At 38.0% G+C, this 21,689-nt stretch overlaps 1 protein-coding gene across 1 annotated transcript in view; it reads right to left on the bottom strand.

The window, feature by feature from the left end:
• The window catches only part of SERAC1 (serine active site containing 1), a 77,293-nt gene that overhangs the window by 7,239 nt on the left and 48,365 nt on the right, over nucleotides 1-21,689 (bottom strand). The window contains exons 11-15 of the mRNA XM_036766658.1: nucleotides 17,299-17,449; nucleotides 16,070-16,208; nucleotides 10,374-10,468; nucleotides 9,088-9,185; nucleotides 3,220-3,402 (exon numbers count right to left, since the gene is read on the bottom strand). Of these exons, the coding sequence (XP_036622553.1) occupies nucleotides 3,220-3,402; nucleotides 9,088-9,185; nucleotides 10,374-10,468; nucleotides 16,070-16,208; nucleotides 17,299-17,449 (666 nt within the window). The remainder of the gene's footprint in view (nucleotides 1-3,219; nucleotides 3,403-9,087; nucleotides 9,186-10,373; nucleotides 10,469-16,069; nucleotides 16,209-17,298; nucleotides 17,450-21,689) is intronic.

The raw sequence follows: 21,689 nt of genomic DNA, 5'->3' as shown, positions 1-21,689 counted from the left end.
AATTTCAAGAACTTATGCACTTTTTTCACATAGTAAAGAAGTATAAACAAAGTAGATGCCAACTGAATGGGGAACAGCTAAGCAAGTTGTGCTACCGTGATGGTAACAGAATATTGAGAGTGCTAAATGAAACTGTGGCTATGGTGAAGGAAAGGAAGACGTAAATGAATTGACTTAAAGAGAAGTAGGGAGTACCAATACACAACTGCAACAATGTATATAGGAAAAAACCAACAAAACAACTGAAACTGACTACTGTAAAATTATGATGACCAAGCTTGACCTCAAAGGAGAGTTATTACAAGGTATTTCCTTAGTGAAGCTAAGATGATGGAATAACAGGAAGTACAGCCAAGCCAACTCCTTCACAACAGATCAAAAAATGCACCAGAGTCCTAATCAGGAAATTAAAAAAAAAATCAGTCATTTTTCCAGCCCAGGTTGGCAAAAGGAGACAAAAAGAGAGGTCTGTTAAAGCTGGGGACAGAGTCTAGCCAGGAACTACTTACAGAGTGTTCTAGTGCAGGGAAAAGTGTCATTGAGCACTACCCAGTTCAAGATCCTGTCACTATCACTGGTCCAGGGTGAACTAAGGAAGGGACCTGCACCTAGGGGTGGTGGTCGAGGGTAAAGAGCAGTCATGGGCTCTATGCTACATATCAAGCAAGGGGCAAGATCAGAAGCAAGCAAATAGCTAATGTGTCTCTAACCCCAGGAAGGGGGTGGGAATCTCAGCTCCAGCTTCTAGTCCACCATTAAGCCTGCGGCATAATAACAAGGACAGAAGTCCCAGATCAATGGGGAAACTACAGTTTTGTTAGTTGACTATCAGAGCCTTCTAGATAGTGCATAAGTCCACAGACCAAGGGGGTGAAGTGTGGGATGGAGGGAGGGAAGGTAGAGTAATCATACTTTGTCCTGGATCAGACTACTTTGTGAGCCCTGAAAGCTTGCAAGTCCTCAGGTCATCTGTCCCTGAGATCCTGGAATAACATAACACTCAATAACCCAAGGAAGAAACAGCAGTTACCTAGAAGATACAAATTCAGCCCATTTCCTCCAAAAGGGTGCATAGCCTAGTCATAATATAAAGTCCAAAGTAAGAAAGTAGGCTGGAAGTGTGAGCAAACAAAAAAGGAATTCTAGTATAAATAGCTAGCTTTGGGGACATGGAAGCTCTCAAGACAGAAACCCAGAAAAGAATGACTCCAAAACATCTGTAAGTCACACTTCAAAGAAAGACACAGTTTGGGCAAAAGTTCAATAAGATTTTTTTTAAAAAAAGCTTTAAAATGTTTTTATAAGTGAGAGTGATGGGAAAAATTGAAAAGAAACCAGAGTTTAGGAAGAAATAATTGGAAAGGTAATTAACAACTTGGAATAAGAGGTACAAAATGTTACCTAAGTAACATAATATCTTAAAATTAGAATGGACCAAATAGAAGAAAACGAAATAGAACTCCATCGGACAAGAAATATTAAAACAAGGCCAAAAGACTCATAGAAAAACATGGAAAATAGTTCAAGGAGAGGTAATTTAAGAATGACTGACTACTTGAAATCTTCATATTTCAAGAAACATAAAATTGCCCAGACCTCTTAGAACCAGACAGCAAAATAGAAAGAATCCACCAGTCATTTCCTGAAAGAAACACCAAAACAAAACCTCCTAGGAACATAATAACCAAAATCTAGAGCTTCTCAATCAAAGAAAAAATACTGCAAGCAGCCAGAAAGAAAGAATTCATGTACCAAGAAGCCACTATTGGGAGCACACAGGATTTAGCAGCCACACCCACAAAGAAACAGGGAGCTTGGACTACAATTCCGAAGGCAAAAGATGTGGGTGTACAGACAAGAATAACTCACCCGAAATATCTTGAGTATAATTGTATAGGGGAAAAAAGAAGCTCTAATGAAAGAGATTCCTGATAAAAAGACCAAAGCTACACAGAAACTTTGAAGTGGGGCAACTGGGTGACTCAGAAGGAGTCAGGAAGATTTGAGTTCAAATCCAGATACTTCCTAGCTATGTGACTCTGGGCAAGTCACTTAATCTCTATTTGCCTCAGTTTTCTCATCTGCAAAATGAGGATAACAATAGCACCAATCTCCCAGGGTTGTTGTGAGAATCAAATGAAAAAATAATTGTAAAGCACTTAACACAGTGACTGATATACAGTAAGTGCAATATAAATATTAGCTATTATTATTAAGTGCAAACATAGGAATAAAAAAACATAAGATAAAGATGAGTGAATAATAATAAGGGACTAAACAAAGATAAACTCTTTTCATTCTAATATGGGGAGATGATAAATATGTCACCTGAACCCTATCAACACAGAGGTAGTCTACTTAGAAAGAGGGCCTGGGAATTGTTCTGGTTTTTTTTCATGATCTTAAAGAACAGAAAGGGAGAAGAGGAGAAAAAGGAAGAAGAATAATCAGGAAAATTACCTCATAATTGAAGTGCACAATAAAAGTCTTGAAAAAATTACTAGATAAGGTTGTAAATACTAAAATATTATAATGATATTACTGATATTGTAATATATGAGATATTATATTGATATGATAATAAATGTTAAAAATGTCAAAATCCAGTTTACAAATGTCTGAACTTGTAATTCTTCAAACCAACAGAAGTCAAACGCACAGGTATTCTAAAAAACTGAGACATGTCACTTTCATTTTTCCCTTCTAATTTTCTAATTGTGCTTAGCATATTAAAATTAATTATTATTCCTTGAACAAACAAACCCTAGCTGAGGATGTAATAAATGACAAGGAAAAACCTTACTAAAACTAAGATTTTGTCATGGATAAACCACTAAATCAATAATCCATATACAAGTACACAAGAATTAAACAGGCACAGATACATAGATAAGGAGTACTGTAACAAAACAAAAAAAAACTACACCCTATAATTCTATAAAAGACCTTCAATGTAAGTGAAGCTGCATTATGGCAATTTTCTAATAGGTATTTTCTTTAACTTGCAAAAAGTAAATAATAAGCTACCAGAAAGTCACAGGAGGCCAGGAGCTATATAGTATCTATAAAATGAGATAACTTGAAGGAGTTACTCTTTAAACTCAATTTTTGCTCGTTTATAGAAAATGACGTTTTCTCTGTTAACTTCACTGGTATAACTTGTTAATTTGACAACGTAATCAAATCTTTGTTGTCAGGAAGTAACAAAACAAGCATTACCCTTGCTGAGTTCTTTGACCTCCACAGAAGGAAACAGCAGATATCTGATGTTAACAGAATATTCAGCCAAATGGGAACCATGGTGAGGTACACTATAAAAAATCATTCCCCGGGTATTGTTGATTAGGGAATTAAGTTCTGGTTTCTTAGAAGCATCCACCAGCATCTTTTTGACAAGAAGGCCTAAGAAACACAAAGGAAAGAATGCATGTTAAGCAAGTAGACAAATAAGCTAGAAGTTCTGTGTTCCTTTTAAGGCAGAAATCTAGAAAAATGATCATAGCATCCAAGTAACTACTGCTTGTACGCCAACATTTCCTCTATCTGTCTCCTCTATTCCCACTTGAAGAAAAAGACTAGTTTTGCTCTTTGCTTTGCGTCCTTGTCATTTAGCACAGTGCCTTCTGGCATACAGTAGGAGCTTAATAAACGGTAAGAAAATGAATGGGACTATTGCAAGAGCCTCATTCTAAGTGTTCTTGTTTCTACTTTCTCCTACTACTAAACCATCCTCATACCACTGTCAGATGAATCTTTCTTACATATAAATATGATCAGGTCACACCTCTGCTCAAAAACCTTCACTGGTTACTTACTGATTAAATAAGTTCAAACAGTTTTCTTTGGGATTGTGGAACCTCCACAATCTGGTACTATCCTACCTTTCCCCCTGTCTCATATTCTTTCCCTCCACACATTCCATGCTCGAACCTAACTGGATTGGCTCAGAAGAAGGAAACAAGCATTTATTAAATGCCTACCATGTGCTAGGCACTGTGCTAACCATTTCACAAATTTTATCTCACTTCATTCTCACAACAACCCTGTGAAGTAGGTGCTGTTATTATCCCCATTTTACAAATGAGAAAACTGAAGCTAAAAAGAAGAGATCCACCCAGGGTCACAGAGCTAGTAAACACCTGAGGCCAGAATGGAACTCAGGTCTTCCTGACATCAGATCCGTGCTCTATCCACTGCACCCCCTGGATCATTTCCTGTTTTTGAGGCAGCTGGTGGCACAGCTGATAGAGGACCATGCCTAGAGTCTGAAAAACTTTAATTCAAATCCAGCCTCAGACACTTACCAACTGTGTGGCCCTGGGGAAAATCACTTAACCTTTGTCTCCCTCAGTTTCCTCAACTGTAAAATGGATCCTCCCAGGATTGTTGTGAGGATCAAATGTGATAATTGCCAAGTATTTAGCACAGTGCCGGGCAGAGAGCTGGCACTATGATGTTCAAGGCCTTCCTTCTACTGGATCACACAGAGGCTACCTTTACTGACTTTATTCCTCTCTAAAGCTCATCTCTTGATCCCATCCTCTCTTGCTTCTTCTACCGTCTCCTCTCATGCATTTTCAATCTCTGGCTCTCCACTCGTTCTTTCCATCTGCTTACAAATATGCTTGGATTTCTCCAATGAAAAAAGGCTTCCCTTGGCTCTTATAGACCTCATCCAGCTATGATTCCATTTTCCTTTATCATAAAATTCTTGAAAAAGCTGTCTATATCTGGTACTTGCTCACCATTTTTTTTCTCAAACCCTAGCAAACTGGTATACCAAAAATCCAAAATCTTCCTTGAGAGGCAGCCTGGTAAGAGTGGGTAGAAGCTGGCATTAAAGACTGAAAGAGCTCTGATATATACTGGCTTATGACCCTTAATCTTTCTGTGTTCCAAATATGTCTATAAGTTACAAAGAAGGCATCAATCTACACTGATAGAGAGAAACTTCCTTACTTAGAAATTCCCTAGATCAGTGAAATCACACATCCTGTCCTGAGCCATCTTCCTTGACCCCACCCTTTTACAACAAGCAAAATCAACATCATTTTTATGTAATAACAAATCTCAAGAAGCAATAACACGGAAATCCCATTCCAGATAACTACAAAATGAAAAAACCACCTGGGGATAGTTCTAGCAAAGCACACAAAAGATTTGTATAGATTTTATTACAAAATTCTCGTTAAAGAAACAAAAAACAACTTAAACAGCTGGAGGAATAATCAGTGCTCATGGCTAGGCTTTGCTAATAAAATAAACAATGAAAATATTACCAACGTTAATTTATGCTTTTAATGCAATACTGATCAAATTACCAAAGGGATGTTTTATAGGACAGAGATAGTTCAATGGAACAGAACAGACAAGGAAGAATCAGAAACAATGGAACTCAGTAACTCAGTGTCTATTAAAATGGAAAACATAAATTACCTAGAGAAAAATTCTTTAATTGATAAAAACTGCGTGAAAAACTGGAAAGCAGTCTGGGAGAAATTAAGTTTAGATGATCACCCTATGGACATGCAACCTTAATATTCAAGATCAGACTGTAACAATATTAGAAGATAAACAGATCATATACCTCTCACAAGTATGGGTAAGATGTATTTTTAACCTGATAAGAGAGAGGAAATTATAAAAGATAAAATGGATAATTTTAATTACATGAAACAGAAAAGCTACTTCACAGACAAAATTAATGGACCAAAGAAAAAAAGAAAACAGGTGAATGGGAAAAAAAAATCTTTACATAAAATTTCTCTGATAAGGGTTTGGTTTCTTAGATATATAAACAATTAATAAATACATATAAGACTAATAGCTATTCCCTAGTAGATAAGTAGTCAAAGGATAAGAAGAGTTCCCAAAGAAAAATTGCAAAGTATTCACAACTACCTCATCTACAAATCACTAATAATAAGAGAAATGCAAATCAAAATAACACTGAGGTTTCATCTTACACCCTGCAAAATAGTCAAAAATGTCAAAAAATGGCAAGAGTCAAGGTTGGAGGGGTTATGGAATAATAGGAACAATAATACATTATTGATGGAATTGCGAAATGGTTACATCCATTTTGAAAAGCAATATGGCATTATTCAAATGAATTATGCAAATAAAGTAACTAAAATATCTGTAACCTTTGAACCACAGACTTCAGGTTATCAATAGAAGAAAGTCCCCAAATATATCAGCATATTTATAGCAGCACATTTTGTGATAGCTAAGAATTGGAAACAAAGTAGATGCCCAATGATTGGGAAATGGCTAAACAAATTGTGGTACTTGAATGTAATGGAATATTACTTTGCTGTAAGAAATTATGTATGTGATGAATCCAGAGAAAAATGGCAAGATCTGCGTGAACCGATATAGAGTGAGATAGGGAGAGCCAAGAAAACAATATCAACAATAACCATAAAAATGTAGAAGGAAAAAACCACCACAGACACACAAAAATCCAAAGTGAATTTAACAAAATGATACAATTTAAGCATGACTTAAATGAAGAGGTAGAGGATATCCCCAGCCTACCCATCCATGGAGGTGCGAGATCCAGAGGTATTATACACTGCACATGTTTTCACACTTTTTCAATGTAATAATTTTTCCTCTTTCTTTGTTTTTTTAAAAACACTGGTCCATCAATGAACATTTGTTAAGCCTGCTATGTGCCAAGCACTTTCCTAAGTGCTGGGGATATAAAAAAAGGCAAAAGACAGTCCCTGCCCTCAAAGAGTTCACAATCTAACGGAGGAGACAAAAGGCAGACAAATTGCAAAACAAGCTACATATGGGATAAATAGAAAAACAATAGAGGGGAAAGGTACCTAGAAATGAGAAGGCTTCCTGTAAAAGATGAGATTCCAGTTGGGACTTAAAAGGAAGCCAGGGAAGCCAGTAGTAGGCTGAGATGAGGAAGGAGAATATTATAGACATGGTGAACAGCCAGAAAAAAATGCCTGAATCTGAGAGAGGAAGTGTCTTGTTCATGGAACAGCTAGGAGGCCAGTCACTGAGATGTAGAATATGAGTTGAGGAGTAAGGTATAAGAAGATTGGAAAGGTAGAAGGGAGATGGGTTATGAAGGACTTCAAATGCCAAACACAGGATTTTGTATTTGAACATGGAGGCAATAGAGTACCTCTGGAGTTTATTGAGTAGGGGGAGAGGGGTAACATGACTGAAATGGCCTTTTAGGAAAACCATTTTAACAGCTGAATGGAGAAGGGATTGGAGTGGGAAAAGACTCGAGGCAAGAAGACCCACTATCAGGCTACTGTGATAGTTCGGGTATGGGGTGATGAAAGCCAGCACCAGGGTGGCAGTGGCAGTGGCAGAGACGAGAAAGGGATGTATTTGAGAGATCTTGAAAAGATGAAATCAACAGTCTCTGGCAACAGACTGGATATGGGGGGGCAGGGCAGGGAAGAGAGTGAGGAGTCCAGGATGACTGCTAGATTGCAAGCCTGAGGGACTGGGAAGATGGCGTTACCCTCACCAATAATAAAGAAAGGGGTGCGGGGGAGAGTTAGGGAAAAAGATAATGAGTTGAGTGTTGGACATGTTGAGTTTAAGATGTCTACCAGACATCCAGTTTGACATTTCTGAAAGACAGGTGATGATCCAAGACTGGTCAGCAGAAAGGTTAGGGCAGGATAAGTAGATTTGAGAATCATCAACACAGAGATGGTAATTAAAGCCATGGGGGGTTGATGTATAGTGGAAGAAGAGAAGAGGACCCAGGACAGAACACTATGGGACACCTATGGTTGGAGGGTGTCATCTTGATGAAGATCCAGCAAAGGAAACTGAGAAGGAGCAGTCAGGTAGGAAGATAACCAGGGGAGGGGTGTCTCAAAACCCAGAAAGAAGACAATATCAAGAAGGAGAAGATCAACAGTATCAAAGATTGCAAAGAGGTTGAGGAGAATGAGGACTGAGAAAAGGCCATTGGACCTAGTCATTAAGGGAACACTGGTAACACTTTTGGTGCAATGATGAAGTAAGAGGCCAGATTGTAGTGTAAAGAAGAGAGTGAGAAGAGAGAAAATGGAGGCACCTATTGTTCATGGCCTTTTCAAGGAGTTTAGTCACAAAGGACAGAAGAGATATAGGACAGTAATTACCAGGGATGGAAGGATCAAGATTTGAAGATGAGAAGGACATGGGCATGCAGGGAAGAAGCTCGTAGACAGGGAGAGCCTGAAGATTAGTGACAAAATGGGGATAACAGAGCGAGCAATCTGTTGGAGAAGGGATAGAATAGGATCACTTGAGCAGGTAGAGGTTGGCCTTGGCAAGATGTAAGGCTGCCTCTCATTATGTGAAAGAGGGTGAAGGACTTGATAGTGGAAGAAGGCATATGAATGATAAGAGATGAGGGGAGAAAACGGAGCTCATGTTGAATGGTCTCAATACTATCTGACATATGGAAGGTGGGGGATAATTATGGTGATGTAAAAAAACAGAAGACACCAATAAAAACTTATTTAGAAAAAGAATTAGTATTGAATTGGAGGTTCAGTCTTACTGTCATGACAATGTATGCTATTAAATGTATATTTCCCAATAGGAATGAAATTAAAAAGCTAAAAATTGGTGAAATAAAGTAGGAGTTCAATGTTGGTTTGACCTTGCTTGACATCCTATTTTACATCTAACACAATGGAGATCTTCCTTTTCAGAACAGCAGCTTCTTCAGTCTCCTCACCAAAATTATGGAAAGAAATGCTATAAAATACTTTACATTCTGGGAATCTAAAAAAAAATTGTATGTGTTTTGCAAAACATCATGACTCAGTCAACCAAGTGACACCAGCAAAATAAAAATAACTCCATCAAGCCACTTACAGACATTTATTATTGGTTTTATTTTTAATTGTTGTTTCTATCACATGATCTGACAGACTGGTTTTCACAAGTCAATAAAGACAACCATAAATTTACATGTCTGATCAAGAAGAATACCAGTGAGCACTTGGGTCCAAAGGTCTAGGTTATTCATTTGTAATTTTAAATAAAACAAGCAAAAAATTGGCTCAAAAAAGGAAAGGAAAAAAGAAATGGAAATATACATACCTCCCATACTATGTGACACCCAGATCATTGGCCTATCTCCTACACCAGCAGCTCTGAGTTTCCTAAGAAGTTCGTGACTTCTGTAAGCAATGGACTTCCTGAACAAAATGAAAACAGGCATGAGAATGTGCAAAAAAGACCAATTTTTCAAAGCAGACATTTGAGTTGTTAATTGGATGTATGCTATGGATTTCCCACTAATTCCTTTTGTCGTCTTTTCTCTCCTATTTCCCTGTTGAGTGAAATGCACCTCTATACCCAACTGTATATATGTATTCTTCCTTCCTTTGGTCAGTTCAGATGAGTGAGGTTCAAGTGGCATCCATTCCCTCCACTCCTTCGTCTATATAAGTGTCTACTTGGCACACCCTGATTATGTGGGGTACAGCTGCTACTTGCTTCTTAACTTTCTCCTTTTCCAGCACTTGGCCCAGAGCCTGGCTACCAGGAATGCCATTCCCGTGTACAGGTCACCCTCTCAGTCCATCCTGGATCTGTGACTCAGAACTGAGTCATTAATGTTTGACAAAGCTACCACTTAGCACTTGTTCCCATCGAGGTTCCCCAGAACAGGTTTGGGACTCCTCTTGCTTTGGTGTATTGCCTCCCTTAGAATGCTAGGGTCCCTCCTACACACATCCCCAGTATCTGCAGACTTCTCTGTCTCTCTAAGCTTAGCTGGGCTGGACAAATGACTTGCTGTTCCTTTTTCTGGATTTCCCTATAAAGATTTAGTCTGGTGCATTTTCTAGATCTATTTGGAGTTTTGTGGAGGCTCAGAGCTCAGCTTCATGCTTAGTACTCTGCCATCTTGGCTCCATTCTCAGGCCCTTCAAATATTTAAAGATATCTATATAATATCTTTCCCACATCTTCCTTCCCTAAGTCATATGTCTCTAGTTTCTTCTACTATTATTGATGTGATGTGGTTTATTCTAGTCATTCTCCTCTGGAAGCAATCTAGTTTGTCAATGCTTCTCCCAAAATGGAGTACCCAGGACCCACTGTATGTTACACATCTAATACTACTATAACTTCTAAAAGAAAAAGGAGATTGTGTTACAACAAAATCCATGTCAAAAGCTTGACATTAGAACACATTACACTTTAAACAATTTGACTATTTTCTTATAGCTAATCATTAATAAAAGGAAGGTGAGGTCAAAATATTTCCTTTGAAGAAGAAATTCTCCTGTCTCAAGCACTTAATCACCCAGTTAATGGGGTCATTAAGTCTTGATTTTCCTTACTCTTGCTCCATAGTTTACGTAATTTTTTTCTATTACCTTTCCACAGGACACTTTGCTCTCCAATCACTAAGGTTGGTGTCATACTCCACAGAAATAATTCGAAGAGCAGGACAATCTCTTGCTAACCATGTCTATATAAAATAAGTAAAACAAAAAGAGCACATGTGGATTTTCACTCCATTAGTTCAGACACATAAAAATTCATGACCAGTGGCCTCTTGCTATATTTAAGTTAATTAAAGAAAGTATGAAGAAGAGAGTATAGATGGAAGTTAATGTCACAAAAAGTCCATTTCCAATACAAATTGGAATCACCTTTCCTTAATGTTCCTCAAACACACTCCATCTCTCAGCCCCAGACATTTTCACTAGCTGTCCTTTATGCTCAGAATGCTCTCCCTTCTCATCTCTACCTCCTGGCTTTCCAAGCTTCCTTCACTTCCCAGCTAAAATCTCACCTTTTACAAGAAGTTTTTCCTAATTCCTCTCAATTCCAGTGCCTTCCATCTGTTGATTGTTTCCTATTTATCCTGCCTTTCTTCTGTATCCCCAGTGTTTTAGCATAGTACCTTGCACATAGAAGGAGCTTAATAAATGTTTACTGACTTTTCAGTCAACAAACCAAAGAAAACCAAAGTTTTATTAATACTTTTACTTACAAAGCCCATTCATATTGAAGAAAGTAAGTTTGATGCTTTTCTGCAAAAAGCATACCATTTTCTGATTCGAGATTAAATTTTTAGAATAACTATTTACTTTAGTTTTCTAAAAAGTTTTGTTATTTGGCATTTAGCTCCGACAAACCTGAACATTTCCATAGAGAAAGAATAAAGAATACGGTATATGAAAGCCATGAATTTCATTACATGCAAATTGGGCTTAAGTATATATACTAAATGTAACACATTATTTCCAAAACATATTCTACTTTTTTGTGTTTCCCCCAAAACCTCCTTATATTCACTTCTGAGTACTTCTTAAAGTGCTTCATTAATGCTTTTTGTTTATTTTTGTTTTTGGAGGGGGGAAGGAAGGACAATTGGAGTTAAGTAACTTGCCCAAGGTCACACAGCTAGTACATGTATCAAGTGTCTGAGGCCGGATTTGAACTCAGGTCCTGCTGACTCCAGAGCCAGTGCTCTACTCACTGTGCCATCTAGCTGCGCCCCCCCATTAATGCTTTTTATTTCATTTTCTTTCTTTCTCATCAGTGCCACAATTCTTCTCCCCCAATTTAAAGAAAAACAAAAACAACTCCCCCTCCCCCCATAACAAGTTTGTTTGGACATGAAAAACATCTATATACTTGTCAAATTCAAAAATATATGTTTAAATCTGTACCTATAATCCTTCACCTCTCTATCAAGAAGTACGAACTGGGAAGCATCCTTCTTCCTTGGTCCTCTGGAGTTGGGGTTGATCATTGCATTGGTCAGTGTTCTTATGTCTCTTAAAGTTGTTTTTCTTTACAATGCTGTAGTCATTACATAAATTTTTGTCCTGGCTCGGTTCACTTCGTTCCTCATGTGTTCACAATGCACAAATCATCCCAAGTTTCTTTGAATCTGGCACTTTCATCATTTATTACAGCACAATAATATTCCATTACATACACATAGCATAATTTGTAGAAGCATCCCACAACTGATGAGCACCCAGTTCATTGTAATTCTTTGTTACAACAAAAAAGTGCTGCTATGACTATTTTATACATATGAGTTCTTTCCCTTTTTCTTTTGTCACTTTGGGGAACATTTATTAACAATATTGTTGGATCATCGCATCTGCACAGTTTACTGAATTTGGGGGCAGAGCTCCAAATTGCTTTGCAGAATCACTATAGTAATTCACAGCTCTACAAGCAGTGTATTAGTGTGCCTATACTACCACATCCCTTCCATCTCCTGTCATTTTCCTTTTTTTCTCAACTTTGCCAATCTGTGCATGAGACATAACATCAGGGTTGTTTAAATTTGATTTTCTCTTAGTTATTATTACTAACTTAGTTATTCTCTTATTAGTGAGTTGGAACATTTTATGTGGTTTTTGATCACTTGCTCTTCTTCTGAGAACTGCCTGTTCATATTCTTTGACCATTTAATTTGCTATGTATGGTTCTTGTTCTTGTATATTTGAATATACTCCATATATCTTAGATACAAGGTCTACACCAGAAAAAAAATCATTGCAAATATTTTCCCAGTTAGCTGTTTCCCTTTTGATTTTAGTTGCATTGATTTTGTCTGTAAAAAAGCATTTCAATTTTATGTCACCAAAATGTCCATTCTCTTGTTTAGTCAAAAGGTCTTCCTTTAACTATTAGTTTGAAAACTCTAGTGGCTCCCTATTACCTCAAGAATCAAATATGAAATCCTCTGCTTGGCTTTTAAAGCCCTTCACAACTTGGTCCCTTCTTACCTTTCAGGTCTTCTTATACTTTACTCTCCTCCACATACTCTGCTATCTAGCAACACTGACCTTCTTGTGGTTCCTTGTACCTGACATGCCATATCCCAAACTCTGTGCCTTTTCAATGACTGTCCAGAATGGCCTGGAATGTTCTTGCTACTCACTTCTGCCTCCTGTCTTCTTACAAGACTCAGATCAAGTCTCAACTTCTACAAGAGGATTTTTCTGGTTCTCACTCTCTACTCACTTCACCCACAGCGCATTCCCTCTGAGATTACCTCCTATTTATACTGTATATATTTTGTAGGCACATAGTTGTTTGCATATAGTCTCCCACATTAGGATGTAAGTTCTTTGAGGAGTTTTTCTTCATATCCTCAGCACTAAGCACAGTGCCTGGTACCTTGTATTTAATAAGTGCTTGTTGATTCTTAACTGATTTGAGAAAGATATTACCTATTCTACCCAAATTATGATGTGACTTTTTATATCTAAGTTCTGTATACATGTGGAAATTATTGTGGCATATAGTATGAGACCTTGGTCTAAACCCTAATTTCTACCAAATTACTTTTCAGTTTTCTTAACAATTACTGCCAAACAGTGAATCCTCACCCCAAAGACTCTACAAAATATGCTACTATATTTGTTTGCTGCTGGATCTTATATGCTCCTAATTGGTCCAACTTACATATTTTTTTTTTAAAAAACCAAAATCAAATAGTTTAAATTTTCCTCTCAGCTGTGTATCTGGTTCTCCAAAGGATGCCACCATGACTCAAGCTGCCTCTCATCTTGGAGCACCACCATGTCAGCCACCTTCCCATATTGATGAATTCCTTCTGGGGCCTTCATTTTGGGGATAGGCCAAGGACAGTCATGTTTCTTATCTCTACCTGGAAAAAAATGTTCTAATCTATTTGTTTCCTTAAAATTTTTCCTAATTCATTTTTTAATTTCTAGTTTTTTCTTCTTCTAGGTATTCATTTGGCCAAATCATTTATTTTTCATGATACTTATAACTTATATTTGTGGAATTACTCTCTTCTTCAAGGATTTCCTATTGGACAGCTTTTGATCCATAATATTTCTTCATGATATTGCGGCTTTTCTTCTGTTTACTTCCATCTCTAGCTGAAGTTTGTGATCTGGGACTTTGTGCCAAGGTCAAGCTCTATCCCTTCCCACAAACCTAGATAAGTTTATCAGGCCTTATTTTGTTTTAACCTCACTTTCCTGAGCTCCTGCCATTGGTTTTCACCTCCTCCAGTACACATGAGCTCAAAGTGCTGGCAGGGTTCCCTTATGGAGATATTGCTGTGGTCTTATATCCTCTGCTAAGGGTTAGGACCATTACTTGTCAAATCCCTGCTGTGGTTGTCCAGCTTAATCACCTGAATTTGTTCTGGCTTTCCTGGTGAGACCTCTTTTCCAGTGCTGTGGCTCCTGGCTATATTTTTTTGCCATGCTGAGCTGAATGAATAAGTTTACTAATTGTTTCTTTTTATTTCTTCATAATTTTGCAACATGCTGCCCTTTTTGGAGCATTGTTAGAGGTATTTTAGAGAGAGGTTTCTCTGCACCCTTCCATGCTGCCATTTTAAACAGAATTCCAAACAGCTACTTTTTTGTGATAAACATGTTGAATTTAAATGAATGAATATGATTCCACAGAAGGCCTGGTGATTAAAGTTTGGTACAAGGAGACCAGAGATAATATTTACAGATACAGTTCTGGAACAGTATGATCTTGGATATATTATAACATTTCTATGCCTCAGTACCCCAGTAAACAAAGTATAAACAACACTACTCTTATGTAAAAAGGATCTTGTAAGACAAATAAATATATTCATGTGACAATTCTCATGATTACAGATACTATAGAAATTTCTATTTGAAGGTCTCACAAATTTAATATTGTAATAATGAATGGTTGCAATATCAAACCATTAAATGTATACTGATGATTACTATAGTCTAATTATATTACCAATGAAATTATTTTCATTTACATTAATAATGTTCCACTTCTCTAAAAGGCCTAATTTTTCCCCCTTTTTACTTTCCACAGTACCCTAACTCATGCAAGACATTACACAATTATTTGTTACTAAGAAGGTAAGAGACTGATGTTAATAGCACAAATATGACAATTACTAGAATGTACAGTTACTAATGAAAAACATTTACGGTGTCCTTTACTATTTCATCTCAATAAACATTTATTAACTGTCTAATAAGTGCAAGGTAATGGGGATACAATTTCCTGCTTCCGAGGAACTTAACATTCTATTGGGAGGAAGGGAAACACGTATGCACAGATAAGTAAATATAAAATATATACCAAACTATTTCAAGAAGGAGAGAGTAAACAACTGGGTGGGCTGGGGGGATATCAGGAAAGGCTTCTTGTAGAAGGTGGTACCTGAGCTATATTTTGAAGGAAGCTAGGGACTTTTTAGAGCAGAGGTGAGAAGTGAATACATTACAAACATGTGGAAGCATCTTTGGAAAAGCATGAAAAAGAATGTCATACATAAGAAACAGCTAGCAAGCCTGCTTATCTGAAATATAGAACATATAAAGGGGAATAAAGCTAAAAGTAAAGGCAAGAATCAGATTATGAGGGACCTTAAAAATGTCAGCCTGAGGATTTTATTGTGTTCTTCAAAGCTGATGTGGAACTGCAGGTTTAGTTTGGTTTTGTAGTAGAGCATGATACAGTCAGACTTATACTTTGATAATATCAATTAGGCAACTGTTTAGGGACTGGATTAAAAGGGAAAGGGACTAGGAGCAGGGAGACAAATTAAGAAGCAACTGCAATAATGAGGAACTGAAATAGGTTGTGCAATTGAAGAGAAGGGGACAGACATGAGACATCATGGAGGCAAAATTGCCAACAGATCAGGAGAAAAAGGGGAGGGAAAAAAGGAAGAGTCAAGGATGACTAAACTGCAAACCAAAGTTCGCAATAGAGAAACAGGCAAGTAAAGAGGAGAAAGTTTAGGTTGGGGGGAAAATATAAGTTCTATTTTGGACACAATGAGAAGTTTTAAAAGTCTACAGGATAGCAATAACTAGAGTTCAATAGAGAGATTAAGGCTTAATACGTAGATTTGGGAGTCATCTCCATAGATGTGATGATTCACTCCACAGATATTGATGAGACTACCAAGGAAGAGAAAGTAAAGAGAAAGGGGGACTCAGGACAAATACAACATTCTTTTGATTATACCACAACTTTACTAGCTATCAGATTCTCTCTGCAGTGTTACCTGAATACAATGACCTCTGAAGAACTAGTCTGTTTTCCTTACCTTGGGCCAACACTGTGTATAACATTCTTCATCTGAGGCCTTTCCAATTTCAAGCTTATCACAGTCCTGCTGACGCCAAGTTTTGAAGGCTGCTCCCATAAGGCCATGAATAAAAAGGACATCTGCTTTAATGGGCTGACTAATAAGAGAAAGAGTTTAAAAAGAAGCAGAGTATGTATATTATTGCACCAGTGAAAATCTCTAATATCCTTTCTTTTCCTTTTTCTATCCCAATTCTATTTGAAACACAGTGAAACCTGATTAGTACATAGTTCATGGGTATATATATTCAGGGAAGGTTATCTTCTTTGACCTAGGATACACAACACACACCAAAAAGTGAGTGATGGCTAAGACACAAATCTAACCCTTCGGGTCAGCCAAATCAAACATGGTAAAGAATGGGGGGACAGCTAATGCAACTAGATTACCCTCGTATCCTATCCCATGAGTCATATATTTCAGAGAACCAGTAACAGAATATGAAAACATAATAAAAGAATATATTGTCATTCCATAGTCTTTATATGTGAATATAAAATTAATAAAATGTTATCAATCAATCAAATGATTTATGTAACCAGCACTACAGTTCCAGGAAGCAAAGAAATTTAAAACCCTGCTCCCAAGGCTAGCATAATCTATATGAGAGGAAAGCTAATACACATGACATTATAAGAGAAAATTTGGAAAATTAAATACATAAGGAACAGATAATAGGAAATCTGAGAATGGAGACTGATAAGAGCTGAAGTAGACAGATACAAATTCATGAGTATTGGAATTGAACTCAGTTTTGAAGAATAAGTAGAATGACTTGCATACACAAAGAGGAAGAGAAAGGAGTGATGGGAACAAAATGAGGAAAGACAACAGAGGGGATGAATGTAGAAGGTGTGCTTAACAGTGAAAAGACAGATATGACTGGAGTGAACTGTGCATGTTGAGGAGAAATGAGAAATACGGTTAGAACTGCAGAGTGAGGTAAGATTATGGAAGGTCTAGAAAAAGGCAGAGTATGGCCCTCACATAGTAGGAAATAGTGAGCCTGCAGAAGGTTCTTGGGTAGGGAGGCAAAATTAGTTTTTTAAGAAATTCCTACTGATATAGTTTTTCTTTCCTATATTTAATAGTATTTAATTTATGAAAGGAAGACCTAAACTCTCAGTCCTACACATTTTACACGCCCCAAGAAAAGGAAGTCATTCTATTTCGTTCTGCTTTCTTACCTAGTACGATACTGTGGATATAGCACATACACTCCATCCTGGTACTTTTCTTGCACAGTTTCCCTGTCCAGGTTAGCCAGGGTTCTGGCAGCATGTGAAGCCTGAATGACATGGGGGGATTTCGCTGCTTCAGCCAGTATGGAAACCCAGCCTAGTATAAAAAAAAATCTCTTCAATTATTATATAACCAAGTCTCATATTGTTGAAAATTAAGCTGGGGAGAGACTTTAAATTGAAGGATAGTGAAAACAAACCATAAATATCTCTGTCTCCTGAGACAAGCTTTTTCCTGAATTGATGAAGTCAGTTTATTCTAACAGTAATTTTCTAAGATCCAATGAGTCTAGAGGCACATATGACAGTGGTTGGTTAATGCTACATGTTTCCAAGCAAGTTGCAAATCTATAAATTATTTTTCACTCTTTGAGCCCCCACCTTGGACAAAAAATTCCTCTTCAAAATCAACTTATGAATAGTTAACAGTATAAAAACCAAGAACCCTTTTTTAAAAAATCCTAATTAGCATAGTTAAAGCAGCATTCTGCAAGTTAATTGCTGGCTAAGCAAAGAAGTACAGCATTTAAAAATTCTAAATAGTATGTCTTTAATTTTATGGAGTGTTCCCTTACACTACTTTTTCTAGAAATGGAAACTAGGAGCAGAGAATTAGCCCTTCATTATTTTACAGAGCTCTTTCAAAAGTACCTAATTCATCTTTAACAAGAAAAACATCATTAGTATGTCTTCATTTCTCATTGTATAGAAACGACACTTTAAAAACTCATTTATCCTTTAAAGATCAAGTGTAACCTTAATGTTTGGTCAGTGCCTACTGAGAAATTACATTACACGCGTCATATTATGGCCCTTCCTTTTTCAATACATCTTCCTATTTCAAGGACACGTTAACTATTACGATACATTTTCAATGTCTTGATCTTGATGCCACCTGGATATTCTAAAAGGTTATACTTAATTTAGAAACTGATCGTAAAAGGCTTTTTTAAAGGCTTCAAATACGTATTTTTATCTTATGTGGGTATCAGTGTAGAACCCAGTTTGAAAAGTCTAAAATAATATATATACGTAATTTCATATCAGAAAATTTTACCTTCTTTGCTTTACTAAGACTTGTATAGAATAATCTTCATCTGAGGCAAAATTTTAAACATCAAACTACACAGTGAAACAGTCATTTACCCTATTCCTGTTACCTTAAGAAATTCATTCAACAAATTGTCTTGGCTCCAATCAACATTACTCAGTATTTCTTTTTTTTTTTTAAGTCGAGTCAAGCTTTTTATTTAATGTTACAAAAAATATTTAATCAAACAGACCAAAGCCCATGTCATCATTGGACTCCTTGGATTCTTCTTTTTTTTTTGCTTCCTCTTTCTTCTTCTCCTCAGCTGGGGCAGCTGTGCTAGCAGGAGCAGCCCCTCTAGCAGGCGGAGCACCACCAGCTGCTGGGGCAGGTCCACCAACTCCTACATTGCAGATGAGGTTTGCAATGTTTACATCGGACAGGGCCTTTGCAAATAATCCAGGCCAGAATGGTTCAACATTCACACCTGCTGCTTTAATGAGGGCATTGATTTTATCCTCCGTGATCACAGCCTCATTGTCATGAAGGATGGGGGCGAGCTCAGAGACGGCCCTTTCAGCAGATGGATGAGGAGACTTGTTTGTAGTGGTGCTAGTTGCTGGCTGAAGTGAGGGTTCACCCCAACGCAGCCTTAGCTTCCGAAGAAGAACCAAGCACCTTACTGACAACTGAAGAGCCAGTATTTCTTAAAGATAGAATGATCAAAGGAGTATTATCCCGAAAGAGACATATGCAGTTTTAATAGATGCCCAGGCTAACTTTCCATTTCTATCCCTAGTTCCATGTCCTCTTTCAATCTCTCCTTTTCTGTGGGCTCTTTCTCTTCTTCAAAAATGCTCCAATTTTAATATTTCTATCCTCAAAGTAAATCCACTCATGACCCTACTACAATACTCAAGTTATTAGCTCTTTCCTGTCTTTCACTAGCAAAATTCTAGAAAGAGTAGTTTCTAACCTGGCTTCTGTCCCCATCTACTGAAACTGCTCAGTCCAAAGTCAATAATCACCTCTTACCAAAAAAGCCTTTTTTCAGTCTTCATCCTCACTCCCACATAATGCCCACCCTCTACAAACAGACACATACACCAATTTCTCTTATGTCCTGTGATTTCCATGAGAGTACATTCTCCTGGTTCTTTCATTTCTATGGCTAGAATTATCACTTCTACACAGATGACTGTCAAATTCTATCTTCACCCTAGAACCCTAGTCCAGCATTCCAAAGTATATATTGCTAAATGTCCCTACCTAGATGTCCTTGATATCAGCACTTCAAATTCAACATGCGCAAAACTAAACTTAGTACCTTCTCCTCAAAATTACCATTCCTAATTTCTCTATTGCTGATGACAGCACCACCAAGTTATTGAGGCTTAAAAATTCTCTAATTCTTTCCTCTCCAACTGCCCACACCTTATGGGTTGTCCAGTGCTATACATTCTACTCCTTCAGTCTCTCCCCTATCTGTGTCCTCCTTTCTGGTCCTGTTGTTGGCACCTGAATTTTGATCTTCATTACTTCCTGAACCATCATCGTTATCTCCTAACTAGTCTTCCTGCTTCCAGGCTTCCTAATGTACTACTCTGACTGCATTATTCCCCTACTCAAAATCCTTCAGTGCCACTCCAATGCAGAGACAATATAGTAAAAAATCTCTCTACCCTAGCACCCCAGGCCTCCTACAACTGGCTTCCAATCTTACCTTTTCTACTTTCTCTCACACTACTCTTTTCACATATCTATATTCTAGGCCAAGTAAACAGCAATTGTTTTTGTTTTGGCCAGAAATCCTGAGGGTCTTCCCCCTAGACTTTTTTTTTTGACCAGGTGAAAAAGGCCATTCTTTGCCTCATTTCTTACCTAGCCTTAATCATTAAATGAGTGTTGCCTCAGTCAAAATGAGACTTGTTAAAAGACCTTAGCTTAAAAAGGCCAAGGTCCCCACTGCATCCAGAGCCATCTCCAATGATCCTGATTTATATTTTGCCACTGGACCCAGATAGTTCTGGAGGAGAAGGTAAGGCTGGTGATTTTGCACAACCTTACCTCACTTAAATCCAATTCACTTACAAATCATGGCATCACCTTCCTGATGCCATAGTCCTCTTCAAAAATAAAGGGCAGGGGCAGAACCAAGATGGCGGTTGGAAAGCAGGGACTTGCATGAGCTCCCCACCAGGTCCCTCCAAAAACCTATAAAAAAATGGCTCTGAACAAACTCTAGAACTGCAGAACCCACAAAATAGCAGAAGGAAGCAGGCTCCAGCCCAGGACAGCCTGGATGGTCGCTAGATGAGGTCTATCGCATACGGAACTGGGAGTGGAGGGGAGCAGAGGGGAGCGGAGCCCAGCATGGGCAGCAGGAGGACCAACCAGACCAGGAGCCAGGCAGAACAGGCCTGAGCGCCTTGAATCAGTGAGCTGTGGCAGTTACCAGACTTCTCAACCCACAAACACCAAAGACAACAGAGAAGGTTAGTGGGAAAAGCTGCAGGGACAGAGTGAAGGAGTTCAGCCACTGCCCCTGGGGGCAGCGGAGGTGTTGCAGCTACAGAACTACAGCTGCAGTTGCTTCTGGTCCCAGGCCCACCTGGTGGGAGGAATTAAGTGGCAGATCAGAGCAGGAGTGCAGAGCCTGCTTAAGATTTGCCCCAGGTTTGGGTTGGCGGTTCTTGGGGAAGGAGGAGTGCTTGGTGTGGCAGAGCTGGCTGTATAGAAATAGCTCTGAAAATAACAGCGCAGCCCCTCAAGCTTGGAACAAAGTACTCTTTACTCTACAAGCAGTCATACCCTGACAAAAAACTCAAGGGTCAAGTAAGTTGGCTGGGAACATGGCCAGGCAGCGAAAACACACTCAGATTCAGTCTCAGACTTTGGAATTTTTCTTTGGTGACAAAGAAGACCAAAACATACAGACAGAAAAAGTCAACAAAGTCAAAGAGCCTACATCAAAAGCCTCCAAGAAAAACATGAACTGGTCTCAGGCCATGGAAGAGCTCAAAAAGGATTTGGAAAAGCAAGTTAGAGAAGTAGAGGAAAAATTGGGAAGAGAAATGAGAAGGATGCAAGAAAACCATGAAAAACAAGTCAATGACTTGCTAAAGGAGACCCAAAAAAATACTGAAGAAAACAACACCTTAAAAATAGACTAACTCAAATGTCAAAAGAGCTCCAAAAAGCCAATGAGGAAAAGAATGCCTTGAAAGGCAGAATTAGCCAAATGGAAAAGGAGGTCCAAAAGACCACTAAAGAAAATACTACCTTAAAAAATTAGATTGGAGCAAGT

The sequence above is a fragment of the Trichosurus vulpecula genome, chromosome 7 (genome assembly GCF_011100635.1).
Source record: "Trichosurus vulpecula isolate mTriVul1 chromosome 7, mTriVul1.pri, whole genome shotgun sequence".
Lineage (NCBI taxonomy): Eukaryota > Metazoa > Chordata > Mammalia > Diprotodontia > Phalangeridae > Trichosurus > Trichosurus vulpecula.
Note: the sequence above shows the minus strand (reverse complement) of the source record. Positions and strands in the feature narration are given on the sequence as shown.